Here is an 18361-nt window from a genome sequence, read left to right as displayed (position 1 = left end):
ATTAAAATACATATACAGATTTATTCAATCTTCCTTAAATGTCTTTACAATGATATTTATCCGCTCACAGTGCGAGGTAAGTGCGGGGCGCATTGTGCCTGATTCAGAGATGTATGATGATGCAATCACATCTGTGATTTTGCACAGAACGCAGCTGCGATAATTTGCTAATTTTTCCAAAGCTTCCCTGAGACTCCCACTGCTGCCCTCATATTCGTCCGATGTCACGCACCAATGTAAACAGTAACCGACGCGGTTTGGGCAGTCATGCTTCATATTCAGCAAGTCTGAACAGCCGCAAACACTGCAGATCTCCTGACACGCAGCGAGCTCTCATGCTGCGTAGCTAATTTATGCATGCCCCCGAAATGGTGTTTAAAAGGGTCCCAACATGCCGGCATTTGCCTAACCACCCACCGTTACCTCCCAGAAACGCTGACTGCCTGTAACTTGCTCTGCGAGTGAAATTATTGCAAAACCATCGCTGCGTGTGCACAGTACAGCTTACACACATACGCAATGGCAAACAATCGCTCAATTTGGGTAAATATTGGCATTGCGTACTTCTCTGAATCAGGCCCACTGTGCGAGATAAAGTACAAGGCGCACCGGTAAAGAGGAGTTGTATTAAGTGGATTTAAGCAAGTTCACCTAAGTAGTCTCCATTGTCTAAAGAAGCTTCCATGTTATACATTCCTGAGTTAAAGCGCGGAAGCATATTGCGACTTGGTTTAAAATCCTTGCTACAAATACCCTGGTGTCTAAAACCATACCTGACATGAAGAATACCACATAAAGTATTTTGACTCATCTGGTTCCTCAGCTTCCTTTAAAAACAAGCTACCTGCAACCATAATAAGTCCAAAAACAAGCAACCATAAGAAAGCGAATTGGGGGAAAAAAAAGTCCATTTCTGCTTGTTATAAGCAGAATTGGCAATTATGTTTATAGCCCGGAGAGCATTGTTTGTGTCACTAGCACCTCATGGGGAGGGTCCAGCAGCGAGTGTAGGTCTAAGCAGGGGTTGTATTAACCCATGGCCTGGCCCCTAGGCTTTCAAGTATTTCGAGCCCCCTCCAGCACTTCAATCTTTCACCCCACTACAGATGGCAGCCTGACCCTGGTACGGTAAGTACTAGGCCGCAGTACATAGCCTTATATCCATTTTGAGGGTCTGCAATGGCATTGTCCTCTGATGAAATACTAAAAAAAATTCCTTACCTTTGCTTGGTGAATAGCGCAGGCAAAGATATTGCTTTTGCTTTCCATCCATTTGAATAGAGTTTATGATGGCAATATTTTTATTGCGGCACTCGTCACTCCCGTTACTAGTCCAGTAATCCTGCATCTCCTTGGTTGGTATCCGGATTAAAGATCAACAGAGTCTAGATAGACATTCAATAGGTCGACACAAGAATGGTTGACACATTTTTTTTCCCAACATTTTAGGGTTAGGCACTTTCCGAAGGTTTAGGCAATAGGGGGATGGTTAGGCTAGGATTAGGCAATGGGAGAGGGTAAGGGTAAAGATTGAATGACGAAAAAAATATGTTGACCTTTTGTCCCTGTTGACTATCTGTTGTTGATTGTCTGTCTGTCTGTCTGTCTGTCTATCTTCTATACCACACCCTCCGCGGTTACAGTTGGCCACATCGCCGTAACTAAGGTGGTGCGACCAGTGCCATGGCAGGGGGCACTGTTTGGGCCTGTCAGTTTTCTATTTAGTATCATCCTCACTTGTAGCTTCTTATTTTATCCCCAGCATCTTCCAGCCTCCCCTATCTCTTCACTGGCCCTTCCCAATGAGGCCATGCCCCTTTTTTGGGTGCGTTATGTCCCTATTTGAAATAGAGCATTGGCGCCCCCTCTCTTTCTGTCACAGGGCACCAGAAAGTCTAGGTACGGCTCTGTTTGGCCTCAACCCAAGACCACATTCCATGGTATAGTCACAAAGAGGAGCTAATGGTGGACATGTATTCTGACTAGGCTGTCTTGTCAGGCGGCTTGAGTCTTTTGATTTTGACCACTGGTTCATGAACAACTTCGTTTTCGCATTTGTCATACCTCTTTTACACTAGCCAAATAACCAGGGTTATTGTCGTCGTATCAACTTTGGTTGCGGCTCAGTGTAAATGGGTCCCCAAAAAAATGAGTAGAGTGACCCAACAGTACAATCCTGTCCCAAATCTCGGGTCAGACCCGGGATTTTGGTGTAAAAGGTATCAGATCACTGTCCATCTCCGTGTCAAAACAACTTTGTCTTTGTGCAAAGAGCATTTATCAGTTAGATCAGTGTCCATCTCTGTGTCTAATTCAAAGGCAGATGTTTGGGAAGCAGAGCTTATGCATCATTTACACTGTCCGTTTTCGCACGGACTCCGATACCCAATGAAATAAAGTCTGCTGACTTCTTTTCTCACAGTGCAGTTGTTCTTCCTTTTCTTTTCTCTTTTGAAATCCTGACTTGTACATGTTGGCTATATATTTTTCAGAACCATGCTCCAGACAATACCAATTAAGATTGTTTTTGTTTTATTGATAACTTAAGTTCAGCGCTATGAGTTCCAACAATATTGAGATCTCCAGATGTTGTCAATGTAGTAGTCCATGCATAAAAAATAAACCTCAAAAGGAGAAATAATGTTGTAGTAATGTTCAAAGTAAATGGTTCACACCCCTTTGCGTGAATGATCATAGAATACGGTGAAAGGAGTCCAATTCCAAGAAGATCTTTAAGATGTCTAAGCTCCCATCACAAGCACCCCTAATGTGAATGGTGCATCATATAGTATGTGCTTGCATGTATGCTTACTTTGCACGGGTGTTGTATGGGCATATATAGCGGTTTCTTTAGGTCCTCATCTGATATATCCAATGGGGATCCTCAGAAAATGGTATAGCATGGCCCAAGAGATCCAAAAGAATGGAAGGTAATCACAAAAATGGCTAACACCATGAATTTATTAAAAAATATAATATGAACAACGAACACGTGCATACCCTACATGAACACCAAAATTACTCTACTGCGGAAGATGGATCCCAGGTATACCACTATATGGCAATGTGGGTCACAAAGGGTGTGTGGAGTTTATGAAATAAAAATGACACTATCAACGCGTTTCAACGCTCTGCGCCATCTTTTTCAAGATGAGTGTCTGATATGACTAAAATGCAAACATTCAGTTTCAATAATACCTTATAAAATGAATATGTGTAGAAAATAACTATACAATATAAAAAACTATTACCACAAACAGGGACACGATCTTTACACTGCCGCCATCTTGTGTTTACAGACTACAGATCCCATGAGGCTTCACTGCTATTTATGCCATATGAGATATCCACATAACCTCAGTGGAGGAGGGACAGACATTCTCCTCCTCTGACTATTGTTAACTGGACCACAGATCTGTGTTAGTCATGTGAACGATGGCCGTACTGCCCACCTCATCCGGATGCTCCGCGGTGTGCAGTGTAACTCATCCGCACGCGCCATACAAGAATACCATGTGTGAAGCGAGGTGGATGTCACGTGTTCTCATTCTAAATAATGTCAGCTAATAGTGTGTCCAAGAGGTGGCCTAGCAACCAATAATACGGAGATTCACTGTTGGCTAAATAAAATAAATAATGGCCTATAGCGATATACCTAGTCTCCATCTTGTACAGCCTGGTATACTATAAATAAAAACATAAAACTAAAGATAGCAATAATGTCCAGTGCTAGAAGACTGTCAGAGGGGACATTGGCGAGAAGCTGGCTCCATTTTAGAATGTTCCACTGTCCGTATTCCATACAGTGGTGATATCACCCAGTGGCATGTCTGTAGTATAGCGTCTACTGGTGGTGCAGTCTCACACACTGGGAATGGGATGTGTAAGATGATGATGGGGGGGGAAGGGAGGTTACACCTCAGGGTATGGTAGACACCACATATCTCCCTCACCCTGAAGATGGTTGTCAGGGTTTTGGATGTCTGTGTGTATCGTGGTGGCGCCTGCACTATGCACGTACTGGGCTGCATCGTCGTCCTGGTGTCTGCACTCCGGACTACAATCCAGTTGGCCCCACCTCTATGCTGGGGTATCCTTGCTCTGCACTCGGTGGTGGTTCTCTAGTGGGCGGCCGGAATCCCTGCAAGTCCTGCATAATCTCCTGTTTCTGTGTGTGCTGAGGTCTAGAGGAGAGAGAACTTCATCCAGATAGCAGCGGTGACAGCAGCTGTGATGGCGGTGGTCACGTGTCTTCTCTTGGAGGGATAACAACCCTGACGCTGGTGCGCTATTGGTCCGCTGCCCCACCCCCCTCCCCATTTCAATACAAACCAGTTAACTACGACTGTGCCTTGCAACTCCTCCCTGCGGGGCCCCTAGGCTTCATCCTAGTCATCCGGTATATGGTAATTCTCTGGTATAAAAAATAAATGGGAAACACAATATAGATTTCGTCAATGACGGCGAAAAATGGTAGGTTTTCTCCAGTTTTTAGGCGAAAATGTTTCTCCAGCCTAGGACAGGTGAAAAAAATTAGCAAAATCCCCTATTTTTTGGTAAATGTGGGGATTTCTTACATTTACCCGAATAGCCCTGCTGAAGGTATTTGGGGTACTTAAATGCTCTCAATAGCGTCTAATTAGCATCTTTGCACAAGTGAAGAATAGCATTCAATCTCTGCAAATTTGGGGTACCTGGAAATGGGTGCTAGCATATTTTAAAGTTGCTAAAGTGAAGTTTTAAAAATCCACCTGCCGCAAACACCTGCAATCTTAAAAACACCTGGGGTATACTTGGGGACCCCCCTGGAGTCTATTTTGCTAGTTTTTTAGTTTGTCCCCCAACTTTGGTTTTTTCGCTCCCAAAATGAAAATACTTTTTTCAGGGTGTGCTTACGTTTTTTTGTTAACTTTTTTTTTACGCAGTTTACCTTTTGGGGGCTGTCCCAACAGTGCAGGGTGGTTCCCGCAAGTTTTTTACCCCAAAACCCCAATTCTGCACTTTTTTCCGCCTAGTTTCATAGTTAAATCTTTTTCGCCTATTCCAATGCATTGACTTTCCGCAGCGGTGAAAGTCTTTGGACTTGAATACAGGGATACGTTTTCGCCTGGCAAAGTGACGTCACCGGCGAAAACTTTTTGCTGAAAACGGCTTATTGCGGCTAATTGAATATGCCCCTATATTGTTTCCCATTTATTTTTTATACCGGAGAATTACCATATACTGGAGGACATGGGACAATTCCTTTGATGGACGTATTGTTGACTTTTTGGAACAATCCAGAGCGCAAGTAAGGTTGATTTGTTATATGCGATTAGATAGAAGGTGGTGACTTATTATTAACCTCTGCAGTACTGGAGTGCAGCGCCATAGGGTTTGTAAATTTTTTGTTTGTATTAGGAGTCATCCTAGTCAACCTTATGAATAATATGGCCCTGGGTTTCGGAGTTATTTGGTTTGTGTTGTATAAGTGCAGAATTTGCAGTGTTTCAATATAATTGGTGTCTTATCCTTTTATATTATATAATTGCTGACCATCAAGTCTGACACTTAAGAGTATGTATCTGCAAATGTGTATGTGAATTCTCTAATTGTGCTTTCTCATGGAGGGAGGGATATGATTACAGGGGTATCTAGTGACTTTCCTGCAGGTGTGTTATTGGACAATTTCCCAAACTCCCCAATTACAGTCCAGGTTTTGGGGATATCCATGCTTGAGCACAGGTGACTTAATAAATCAGTCAATTTGATTTACCCATCAGGATGCAAACATGGATATCCTTAAAACCTGGACTGTAATGCAGAGTTTGGGAAACTGTTTCTATCCTGCAAATAGCAGCCAACAGCAACTCCGGCCTCGGCACACGGGGTCCTGTTCCTGCAGCTGCTTATTGCATCCCTGTCTCGGTGGCAGCATCTCCTGTAGCAGTTACTATACTGACAGCATCTCTCTATAATGCATTTCCTGTAGCAGTTACTATACTGGCAGCAACTCTCTATACTGCATCTCCTGTAGCAGTTACTATACTGACAGCATCTCTCTATAATGCATCTCCTGTAGCAGTTACTATACTGATAGCATCTCTCTATAATGCATTTCCTGTAGCAGTTACTATACTGGCAGCAACTCTCTCTAATGCATCTCCTGTAGCAGTTACTATACTGACAGCATCTCTCTCTAATGCATTTCCTGTAGCAGTTACTATACTGACAGCATCTCTCTATAATGCATTTCCTGTAGCAGTTACTATACTGGCAGCAACTCTCTATACTGCATTTCCTGTAGCAGTTACTATACTGACAGCATCTCTCTATAATGCATCTCCTGTAGCAGTTACTATACTGATAGCATCTCTCTATAATGCATTTCCTGTAGCAGTTACTATACTGACAGCATCTCTCTCTAATGCATCTCCTGTAGCAGTTACTATACTGGCAGCAACTCTCTCTAATGCATTTCCTGTAGCAGTTACTATACTGGCAGCAACTCTCTCTAATGCATTTCCTGTAGCAGTTACTATACTGGCAGCAACTCTCTCTAATGCATTTCCTGTAGCAGTTACTATACTGGCAGCAACTCTCTCTAATGCATTTCCTGTAGCAGTTACTATACTGGCAGCAACTCTCTCTAATGCATTTCCTGTAGCAGTTACTATACTGGCAGCAACTCTCTCTAATGCATTTCCTGTAGCAGTTACTATACTGGCAGCAACTCTCTCTAATGCATTTCCTGTAGCAGTTACTATACTGGCAGCATCTCTCTATAATGCATTTCCTGTAGCAGCTAACAACTGTACTTCGCACACAACCCTCAACCTTCAAGTACAGTACAGACGTTAGCTGCTTTGTGGATTCTTTTAACATGTCTTGAGATGAATTGATGATGGATTGCAAGCCTTGAAAATGGTCTATCCTTAGACCGAAACGTCGGCTCTTTGTTATACGCAACCTGGATTTGCCTGTTTTATGCACAGATGAAAAATAAATTAAACTGATTTTTTTTCACAAATCTGGTGAGTGCCCTTGTGACTGCGCATTATAACCGTGTGGTACATTTCTGTGTGTTGATTATTGGACCTGGTCCAAAAAAAGTGAGCACAGCAGTGAATGAGATATGATGAAGGTGTGAGTGCAGAACCATATTATATTAATTGTCATATATATATATAATATATATATAATATATATATATGTGTGTGTAGGGCTGACATGATCTACCATCGTTTCAGCAATCACATCAAAGGATACACATATGAGGAAGGGGCTGACCCTTCTCACACACCACCCTACAAAAAACAAACAACATGTTCCAACCTTTCTGAATAAAAAGTACTCCGTGAAGGAGCTCCACTAACTACGTAACCAGTGTGCGTTCCTTAGATCTCATTTCTGAAACCATTTGTGTGAGATTATAGAAAGCATCATGTATGTTTTAACATTTTTATATTGGAATAAAATTAATATAGAGCTTATCCTATGTATCTTTCAATAGTTAAATAATTTGCAGCCCTAACCGTACCTTTTATTTGCTTCTATTTAAAGGAGAAATTGAAAGACTTTATGAAGCTGTACCCCAAATCTGTAATGTTTTCCAGGTTATGGGAAAAATTGGAGAAGGTAAGTTTAAATACAATTATGTAGGTGAGTAATAGTGATTAAATAAAACACACAAGGCTAATGTACATAGCAGTTTTACTGATGTGACCCTGGTAAATACAATACATATCTGGGCCACTATGAAGTGTAATGGGAGACTAAAGTAACTCGACCTTGTAAACTTTATGTTCTGCTACTGTTTGTTTCTACTTCAGGGTCCATAGGGTATCCACAGGATACCTTGGGGTATAGGTGTGACGTCAGTCATCGGGCACCAAAGAGTTAAGCTTTCAGCCTCCCAGGATGCACTAGGTCCCCCTCCTATACCCCGCCCCCGAGCCAAGGCACCTCAGTTTAGTTTGGTGCCCGGCCGGAGTCGGGTGCACCTGTCGGAGTGGGGGCTAGAAGAGCCCCTGAAGCTTTTCTTCTATGCAGCTGTGGCTGCACATCTGGATGTACAGCATGGACAGTCAGTCCTGACGTCCATGCTGTCTTCCCTACACCCCCGCCGGTACCAGAACGCCGGTACCGATCCGGGGATGCTGGTGAGCATCTGGGGTCACAGCTAGCGGTGACCCCAGATGTTACGGACCATGGCCGGATTCAAGGGGGACAAAGGTAAGCAGCGGGGTCCCGCGGTGGGTCCCCGCTGATCACATGGTCCTGAGTCCCCAGGCAGGGGGCTCCCTGGGGACTGGCTGCAGCTTGGAGCCAGGCGACCAACCTGCGCTTCCACTACCCCCTGGGACAGTGGACCGCAGCAGAGCGGTAGCGCTGCGGCGTCCCAGGGGTTAAATGCATGCCAGGGGAGCGCGCCTACCCTGTCTCACAGCCAGCGCCTCCCCCGCTGCACACAGCCCTCTCTGCACGCTGCCGACTGGTCCTGTGGCAGCGCTCCTCCCCCAGGCCAGCCTCCTCTCTGCTCCTCGGCGGCCATCTTCCTCTGAACGCATGGTGAACGCTGCTGGAAGCCTGGACGGAAGCATCGTGGTCTGGGTCCCCCCGCATACCTCTCCTCCGATTTGGGTCAGGTCTGTGTATGCTGCGCTGTGTCCTACCAGGCCCTGTGTCTGCGTAGTTGATTGATCAGCGCTGTTAGTGCAGGAATTGATATTTCTTTGCATTGTATGTGCTAGCGTTGCTGCCTGTAACTTTTCTTCTAAACTGTCAGCTTTATTACTATCCCTGTTCTTTCTGCTAGCCCTTGCGGTGCGGTGCTGCAGGGTGGTCTCTCGCCTATTTGATATATAATTGGTGAGAGGGGTCACATACTTGGTGCCATCATGTCTGAAAGTGATTTTCCTCTCCGGCTACAGTGTACTACGTGTAAAGTCGTTAGCGGAGGGGGAGGGTAGCGCGGAGGGCCTCTGCCGGCAGTGTTTGTCCATGGCGCGGCCTCTTACGGTTACAGCACCGGTAAAGGAGCCGCCCTGGGCTTGTTTCGCTCAGGCGCTTACAACCTTAGTGGGCCAGTTAGCTCCGCAACTCGCGTTTACACCGATGGGTTTGTCCCAGCAGTCAGTGGTGTCGTCACCCATGCAGGGTTTCCCACGACAATTGGTGGTACCCCACAGTCTCCCTATTTCCCCGCTCCCGGTTTCTCAGGAGCCGGCGTGGGTTAACTCCCTGACGAGTTCTGTACAGCACTTGTCGGATGTGTTGCAAGGGGAGTCTGTGATCCGGCCACATAAACGGCCGGTGGCGTTTCTGTCGGCTCCTTATGAGGATGACGAGGGGACGTCTGACGATGGGAAGATTCTGGATCCTTACGATCAGGAACCTCTCCATACTAAGGACGCTGACGCTAAGTCCAAGGTATATATTCCTGGACTTATTCGGGCAGTCCGCACAGCCTTGGTGATTGAGGACGAAGTTCCCCCAGCGGCTAAATCTAAGTACGCCTTTTTTAAAGATGTGAAGGGCGATGCCACAGTCTTTCCTCTTTCAGGTCAGTTAGTGGACCATTTAGAGGAGGCGTGGAAACAGCCTGGCAAAAGATACCAGCCGCAGAGGCGCCTGGCGGTGGCTTATCCGTTCGCGGATAATTATTTTGCAAAGTGGGAATCCCCTCCACAGGTGGATTCTCACGTGACCCGTCTTGTCCGTAGTGCCACATTGCCGATGCCATCCATGTCCTCCCTTAAGGATGCTACGGACCGCAAGGTGGAGATCTGCCTGAAGTCCGCTTATTCCCTTGCGGGGGGGGGGCAGCACGACCGGCTATGGCCATTTGCTGGGTTGCCAGAGCGATGGAGCGCTGGGCGGATTCATTAGAGGCATCTTTTGATTCCGACTGTCCGGCCGAACAGGCGGAGTTGATTGGTAATCTCCGTGATTCGGCCACTTATATCAACGAGGCGGCCTTAGACATTAGTACTCTTGTGGCTGCGATCCTGGAAGGCGGACGCAGATTCCAAGAGGGGTCTGGAGGCGTTGCCATTTACCGGAGAAGTTCTCTTCGGTCCGGATCTGGATAAGATTGTGGCCACGCTGGCGGCAGCCAAATCGGCTTGTCTCCTGTCGGCCGCTGCTCCTTCTGGTTCTGGACCATCGTCCTTTCGGTCATCTAGGGCCCAGGGCAGGCCCAAACCACAGTATTTTCCTCGACAGGCTGGCCCTAAGAAATCGGCCAAGCCCCGGAAGCAGGCATGGAGTACCAGACGCCCGGCCCCCAAGCCAGATGACAAGCCTGCGGCCTGACGGTCCGGGCCTCCCTTTGGGGGATTCCAGGGTGGGAGGCCGCCTGCTGCAGTTCGCCCAGTGTTGGTCGGTCACTACGACAGACACTTGGGTTCTCGAGGTGGTCTCCCACGGGTACGCCCTCTCCTTCAGGCACAGACCCCCGGCTCGATTCTTCACCACGGGTCTACCATCAGACCGGAACAAGGCTACGGAGCTGCGGAAGGTATTGCACACTATGCTCCAGGCTGGAGTTATAGTGCCTGTTCCATTCTCCCAGAGGGGCCAGGGTTTCTATTCAAATCTTTTTTTGGTACAGAAACCCAATTGGTCGTATCGTCCGATTCTCAACCTCAAAGCTCTCAACAGGTCTTTGCGGGTACCGAAGTTTCGGATGGAGACCCTACGGTCCATCAATCTGGCGCTGGAACCTGGGGACTACATGGTGTCATTGGACATACAGGACGCTTACCTGCATGTCCCTATTCTTTTGCGCCATCAACAGTTCCTCAGGTTTGCAATCCGCAGCGACCACTTCCAGTTTCGGGCGTTACCTTTTGGCCTGGCGACAGCACCACGTGTGTTCACCAAGGTGATGGCGGTCTTGGCGGCTTTTCTGCGGCTGCAGGGAGTCCGCATGTTGCCGTACTTGGACGACCTTTTATTGGTGGCAGGATCTCCAGAGCTCCTTCTATGCCACTTGGACCTGACCATTGCGCTACTGCAACGGCACGGCTGGCTAATCAACTGGCAGAAGTCCACTCTAATCCCGTCTCGGAGGATTCTGCACCTCGGAGCCTTATTGGACTCGGAACAGCAGAGGATCTTCGTGACGGAGGAAAAGATCTCTGCTTTACAGTCGAGGGTACGCAGTTGTCTGCTCAGTCGCCGGGTGTCTCTACACTCGGCGATGAGGTTACTGGGCTCCATGGTGTCGGTGTTCGACATGGTGGAATATGCCCAGTTTCACTCCAGACCTCTGCAGCACCTGATCCTGTCCAAGTGGAACGGGCTGCCGCAGTCTCTGAAGTCCCAGACAATTGTGCTCACCCCGGAGGTTCGCCTGTCCCTTGCCTGGTGGTTACAGACGACCCATTTCAGCGGGGGACGTCCGTTCTGGGTTCCAAATTGGGTCCTGTTGACAACTGACGCCAGTCTTCGGGGCTGGGGAGCAGTTTCGGGTCCACACTTGTTCCAGGGCAGGTGGACGCCGACAGAAGCGGAGCTTCCAATCAATATCTTGGAACTCCGTGCGGTCTTCAATGCTCTCCAGCAGGCACATCGGGTTCTCCAGGGTCGTCCGGTACAAGTCCAGTCGGACAACGCTACCACCGTGGCCTACATAAACGGGCAAGGAGGAACCCGAAGTCGGGCGGCTCTCGTGGAGGTCTCTCGGATCCTGGTATGGGCGGAGCGCAATCTTCCGGCCATATCAGCGGTCTTCATCCCGGGAGTGCTAAATTGGGAGGCGGACTTTCTAGGTCGCCAGGACATTCATCCGGGGGAATGGTCCCTGCACCCGGGCGTTTTTCAACTGCTGGTGGACAGATGGGGTCTTCCAGAGATCGACCTCATGGCGTCCCGGCACAACAAGAAGTTGCCGGTGTACGGGTCTCGCACAAGAGACGAAGGGGCGTCTCTGGTGGATGCTCTGTCCGTCCGGTGGACGTTCCGGTTCGCATACCTGTTCCCTCCGGTCTCCCTTCTTCCACGGGTAATCCGGAAATTCAAACAGGAAGGAGGGACGCTCCTGTTGATAGCTCCCGCGTGGCCCAGACGGCACTGGTTCTCAGACCTTCAGGGTCTGTCCGTGGACAGTCCTCTGCGGTTGCCGCTACGACCGGACCTACTGTCTCAGGGTCCTTGCCTTCACCCGGACCTGACTCTGCTGTCTTTGACGGCGTGGCTGTTGAGACGCCCATGCTGAGGTCCCGGGGGTTTTCCAGCTCTGTAGTGTGTACCATGTTGCGAGCTCGGAAACCGTCTTCCGCGAGGATATACCATCGCGTGTGGCATACGTTTTTCCAGTGGTGTCGACCGAGAGGTTATGCACCGCGGGAGTTTCGTCTGTCTCGGATTCTCGCCTTCCTACAAGCGGGACTAGATCATGGGCTTCGCCTTGCTTCTTTGAAGGTACAGGTTTCGGCCCTGTCTGTCTGGTTTCACCATAGGATTGCTACAATCCCAGATGTCGGCACCTTTATGCAAGGTGTTCTCCGCATTCAGCCGCCCTTTGTTTCACCTGTGGCGCCTTGGGATTTGGCTGTGGTCCTGAGGGCTCTCCAGGGACCGCCGTTTGAACTACTGGGCTCAGTGGATCTTAAATGGCTGACAGCTAAGACTGTTTTCCTTCTGGCTATTGCTTCGGCCAGACGTGTTTCTGATTTAGGGGCTCTTTCTTGTAGACCCCCTTTCTTGGTTTTTCATGGGAACAGGGCAGTGCTCCGCACTCGGCCCGAGTTTCTTCCCAAAGTTGTTTCCCAGTTTCATGTTAACGAGGAAATCGTTGTTCCGGCCTTTAACTCACCGGGTCTTTCCGCGGGTGAGGCCTCTTTGGATGTTGTGCGGGCCTTAAGGACTTATGTTGACCGCACTTCTTCGTTTAGGAAGTCGGACGCTTTGTTTGTCCTCTATGGCTTCCGTAAAAAGGGTTGGCCTGCCTCAAAGCAAACTTTGGCAGCCTGGACCCGTATGGCTATTTCTGAAGCTTATCTTCATGAAGGCCTACCGGTTCCTCCTTCTCTGAAGGCTCATTCCACTAGGTCTGTGGGTCTTTCGTGGGCAGCTCGACGTGGTGCCTCTGCAGTCCAGATCTGCAAGGCTGCTACGTGGTCCTCTGTCCATACCTTCGTGAGGTATTACAGGTTTGACACCTTCGCCTCTCGGGATGCTTCCTTCGGGCGGCGGATTCTCCTTTCTGCACAGGAGCGTCCCCACCCTTAAAGGATACTGCTTTGGGACATCCCCAAGGTATCCTGTGGATACCCTATGGACCCTGAAGTAGAAAATATGAGATATGGTAAGAACTTACCCTTGTTATCTCTATTTCTACGAAGTCCATAGGGTTCCACAGGACTCCCGCCCTGTCGCACCTGTGCTGCAGATGGGCTTTGCTCTGGTCACTGGTTTTTCCGTCTCCCTCTGGTGAGAATGTGATTCTTGTGTGTGTCCAGATCTTTTTTTCTCTCTTCCTTCTCCTCCTCCGGCCTATGGCTTGGTAACTAACTGAGGTGCTTTTGCTCGGGGGCGGGGTATAGGAGGGGGACCTAGTGCATCCTGGGAGGCTGAAAGCTTAACTCTTTGGTGCCCGATGACTGACGTCACACCTATACCCCAAGGTATCCTGTGGAACCCTATGGACTTCGTAGAAATAGAGATAACAAGGGTAAGTTCTTACCATATCTCATATTTTTTTTTGCACAGTTTTTATAGGCAAAAAAAACAAACCTAGGTAAAAAATAAACAAAATAAAATCAAACATTCAATGAGAGCATCCAAAACTTGTAGCTTCTACTCCTCTAGCTAAATCCACGCTATATAGCAAGTGCTAGTCCAATGGCGTAGATAATGTAAATTAAAGGGGAAGTCCTAGAGAGTTAAAAAAAAAAAAAAAAAGTCAAAATCGTAGACTGATAAATATCAGTCAATATAAAGATTAATTCTTCTTGGAATTCCTTCATATTTCTTGAGAAGGGAATGGAGCAGGTCTTGTCTAGGTTTATGGGTGTATCCAAAACGATACATGTTCAGAGTCAGACAGAGAAGATAGAGAAACGAAGTGTATTATCCTTAAACAATATGGTGAACAAAAAGGAATAACAATGTAGAAATAGATGGGGAACAGAGTCCCTCCAATTCAAGGCTCACTTTGCAACTTCTTGTTAAGAGCACGTTGGAGTGTTAAAGATGTACATCAGGTTCTCTCCATATCATGATTTCCCCAGACATCTCGCAGGATCCCATGCAGAGGATGATAAAATTACATTGACGTCTGTTAGTGCATTATCTTCAATCAAACGGTGTATTTACAAACCTTATAAGACCCCAAGAGGGTAGAAATGTGTCTGTGGTAAATTGCGTGTATCATTGTAGACTTGGAAGGTTCCCTTTCAGGATTGTTCTGTACAGAAAATCTTGGCTTTCCTGGGGCCAATGTTTTCCATCTACAAGCTGTAAATGACATTGCACTCTGGTAGGAGTAGCATGATTTAAATAAACCATTTGATTGAAGATAATGCCTAAGCAGTCGCTATTGTCATTTTATCATCTACTTGGGGTCCTGTGAGATATTTGGGAGAATACTGATATGGAGTGAACCAGATTACTGTCTTTAACACTCTGATGTGCTCTGAACAAGGAGTTGTGAAGTAAGCCTGAAGTTGGAGGGATTGTGTACCAACTAGACAAGACTTTCTCCAGTCCCCCCTCAAGGAGGAATTCCAACAAGAACGAATCTCTTTTTTGACCGATATTCATCTGTTTGAGATTTGGACGTTTTATTTGTATGTAACGTTATTTTTCTAACTCTCTAGGAGTTCCCTATTATTTATATTATCTACACTGTTGGACTAGTGCTTATTATTCACCTCACTTCTATATATACATTTATTGTGTTGTCTAATCTGGTGCCCTAGAGTATCGTCTTTTTTTTTTTTTTTTTTTCCTGGCACCCCATGGTTAAAAAAAATTTCTTATTGAGAAATTTTGTAAAAAAAAATGAAGTAAATTGTGCTTATCTGTCATCCTTGGATTCAGTTATGTGGTGGTGGGCAGGGTTGCGCGTTTGATTGGCAGCCTTCATCACTTGGTTTGGATTGACCATAAATTTGATTTGGTCCTGAACCATCAACCTGTGGTGCCCAGTGAACCACAGTGCCCAGTTAGTGAACCACTGGTCTAATCAAACACACTACTTTATTTTTACTGGGCCCCTCCTGGTACCCCTGTTGTGTCCAGGGTGTTCCATGGAAATAGTAAGTAATGTAAAAATGTTTACTTAATAAATGAAATGCTGTTTCCCTGCAGATGAAATAACTCATAAACTGCACTTTATTAAATGTCCCCTAGATAAATAAACTACTGGAATGGATAAGGCAATTTCCTTACAGGTTTAGATCTGGTTATTCCATGAAGACTAATGCTGGGTACACACTGGCAGATATATTGGCAGCTCAATTGATCGGCCAGTATATCTTGTGTGCGTCGGCCAGTGTGTACCAGCGATATGTCTGTGAAAGACGTAGTTCACAGACATATCACATGGGCTGCATCTGTAGATATATTGGGGCATCGCGCTGTGTACAGGCGGTCAGCCGACCGCCCATATACTTGCAGCAGAGGCCACGGGGAGGGGGGCGCGACAGGCTAGAGGGACCCGCGACCAGGTGACAAACGATGGTTGTTCAGTGTGTATGAACAACCATCATTTGCAGATATATCTGTAAGGTGTGTACCCAGCTTTAGTTTGTCTAGTGGGAGACAAATATTCCATTGTCTTCTTAAAGTTAGATGATTAAAAATGCAATACCACCTAGGAAACATTGTTCGTGGCTCTCCCCTAATATAATACTACAAAATAAAGAGAACCATGTCTTAATAGTTGGGGTGTTGTGATGGACAGTTTTCGTTTGGTGCTGTTAGAGAAACTGCTGTGCAGAGAGGAATCTTGGGCTTCATGTAGGAGGGATAGGCCACCAAGAAAATGCAGCCCTAATAGTATTAGCACACCATGCAGATCATCAGCTTTTGTAAAATTATCTTTTTGGCTTGTAAAATGTTCCCTCCTAAACCCATCTTGCTGCAGTAGAGGGATACCAAATGCTATACATAAGTTACTTGTTTCATAACTATTAAGATTTTGTTCTCATTTTAGTGACAAAATACCAATTTTAAAGCCTTTGTATCAACTGACAAACTATTGCTTATGTAAGTAATTAGAATGTACCACATGCCATGCTTTTTCTTTATTCAGGCACTTTTAGTTCTGTATATTTGGCAGTTGCAAGGTTAAAGTCAGGGGAAGATAAGAAATTTGCTTTGAAGCATGTAATCCCTACAAGTCACCCCAACCGAACTGCAGCAGAACTTCAGTGCCTCGCTGTTGCTGGGTAAGAATGTGATCAAATAAGTATCTTGATGCAGAAGAGGTCAGGAACTGCTTTAGTCCTACATCCAAGAGCTTTTCAGACTATATGCAGAGTTGCATGCATGTACACGCTTTGGACTGTAGAGATGGGACGGGAGGGAATGGGCAGTCTGTCATAGGCCAAGCACAATAAGTGTGTGAGTCTCATAATTGCAAACAGACATGCTTGGAGACATATATGCCTGTCAAAACTGTATGTATTGCAGGAGCCTGAGTGTTGGTACAGATGCACATGTTGCCTTTTACTAGCTACCCGCATTTGGTTGGCCCCATTCACTAATTTACCTCTGATTGTCTTCATTAATCATCCATATATTATAGGATTTTTTGTGTGCTGTGAAAAAGAAAAAAGACCTTTTTTTCTCCTTCATCTACTAGGGGACACTGGAGTATATACAATTGATATAGACGGTGGTAGAGTAGATCCTGGCACTTAAATAATTTAAAAGTGTGACTGGCTCCTCCCCCTCTACCCTCCATCAGCCCCAGTTTTAAAAATGTCCCCAAGAGAGCTGGTGCACCTAGGCTGTCCCCAGCCTTTTCCTATATTTTTATTAATTACAAGCATGAGGACAGGTAGACTGTTACTGTGGCAGTCTGCCTGCTACGTGCCTGCCCGTCCACTACTTAACCAATTGCTTCATCGATGAGTGAAGCCAGACCCTTGATTAAACAGGCAGATGTTCAGGTTATCTCTGCAGCTCAGGCAGTCTCTCCGGTGATGGCTAGAGGATGCAAATCTGAACAGGAGTTGCCAATTGTCATTAATAAATTGGACCATTGTCACCATAGATGCCAGCCTAACTGGCTGGGGGGAGGTGGTTCTAGACAGACACCTACAGGGTCTTTGGTCTGTCAAGGAAGCCTCTCTTTCCATGAATATATTGGAATTAAGGGCAGTTTGATATGCATTGGTTCAGGCTCAATGCCATCTAAAGAACCTACCAAGATTTCTCATCGTATATGGAAGATATATATTTCTTGGTGTGAACAACACAAGTTCAAACCTGAAAGGTTCCAAGTATCTGGTCTCTTGTCTTTTCTGCATAGAGGTTGGTTAAGGGTCTTAGATTGTCCTCTCTTAAAGGACAAATTTCGGCCCTATCGATCCTGTTTCAAAGGAAATTGACCACCATTCCTGAAGTTCAGACCTTGTAGGGGGTTCTTCGCCTACTTATGTCCCGCCGGTTCCTCTTTTGGTCTTGAATTTTTGTTTTGAAGGCACAGTTTGAGCCTTTGGAATCTGTAGAATTTGCGATATCTCACTTTGAAGGTTGTTTTCCTTTTGGCCATTGCATCGGCCAGAAGGGTATCTGAGCTAGCGGCTCTTTCTTGTAAATCTCCGCTTCTCATTTTTCATGAGGATAGGGTGGTGTTACGCATTAAACCTTCCTTTGTTCCGATGGTGGTATCGGCTTTCCACATTAACCAGGATATTGGCCCTCATTCAGAGGCGCTCGCAAGAAGCGAGCGATCGTTCTGAATGAGGGCGGCCGCTTCTATTTTTAAGTGCGGCCTCCTGGTCGCTAGCTAAGCTGTGGGTTACCACCCACAGCTTAGCGACCGACCAGGGTGATGGTCGCGATGGTGAAGACCATCGTGACCATCAGGGCTTGCGATGAAACACTAAGGTTGGGTCTCGGCAGCCGCAAGCCCCAGGGAGCTTCCTGCTCTGATCGAGCAGGAAGCTCCCCACTGACATCACTGCTGATGTCAGTGCGACCGCCCACAAAACGGTAGGCGTTCCTACCGCCCCGCCTACAAAACGGGCAGAGCTGTCGATCAACATCGACAGCCGGCTCTTTTGTAGTGAGCTCCGGAGCGAGAGAGTGTCTCTCTCGCTCCGGGGCTTGCGCATGCGCAGTGCGGCCGCTGCGCATACGCAGGACCAAAACATCGACCCGGTTGCGAGCGCGCAGCGCTTGCGACCGGGTCTGAATG

General features: G+C 46.8%; 1 protein-coding gene across 2 annotated transcripts in view; it reads left to right on the top strand.

The window, feature by feature from the left end:
• The window catches only part of LOC148508222 (cell division cycle 7-related protein kinase-like), a 50125-nt gene that overhangs the window by 532 nt on the left and 31232 nt on the right, over positions 1–18361 (top strand). For both annotated transcript variants that reach the window (XM_088444873.1, XM_088444872.1), the window contains exons 2-3: positions 7543–7617; positions 16247–16382. In XM_088444873.1, coding sequence (XP_088300999.1) covers positions 7543–7617; positions 16247–16382 — 211 coding nt within the window. The remainder of the gene's footprint in view (positions 1–7542; positions 7618–16246; positions 16383–18361) is intronic.

Source organism: Taudactylus pleione, unplaced genomic scaffold (assembly GCF_031769625.1).
Source record: "Taudactylus pleione unplaced genomic scaffold, aTauple2 ptg000373l, whole genome shotgun sequence".
NCBI classification, from domain to species: domain Eukaryota; kingdom Metazoa; phylum Chordata; class Amphibia; order Anura; family Myobatrachidae; genus Taudactylus; species Taudactylus pleione.
This window is presented reverse-complemented; position numbering and strand designations above follow the sequence as displayed.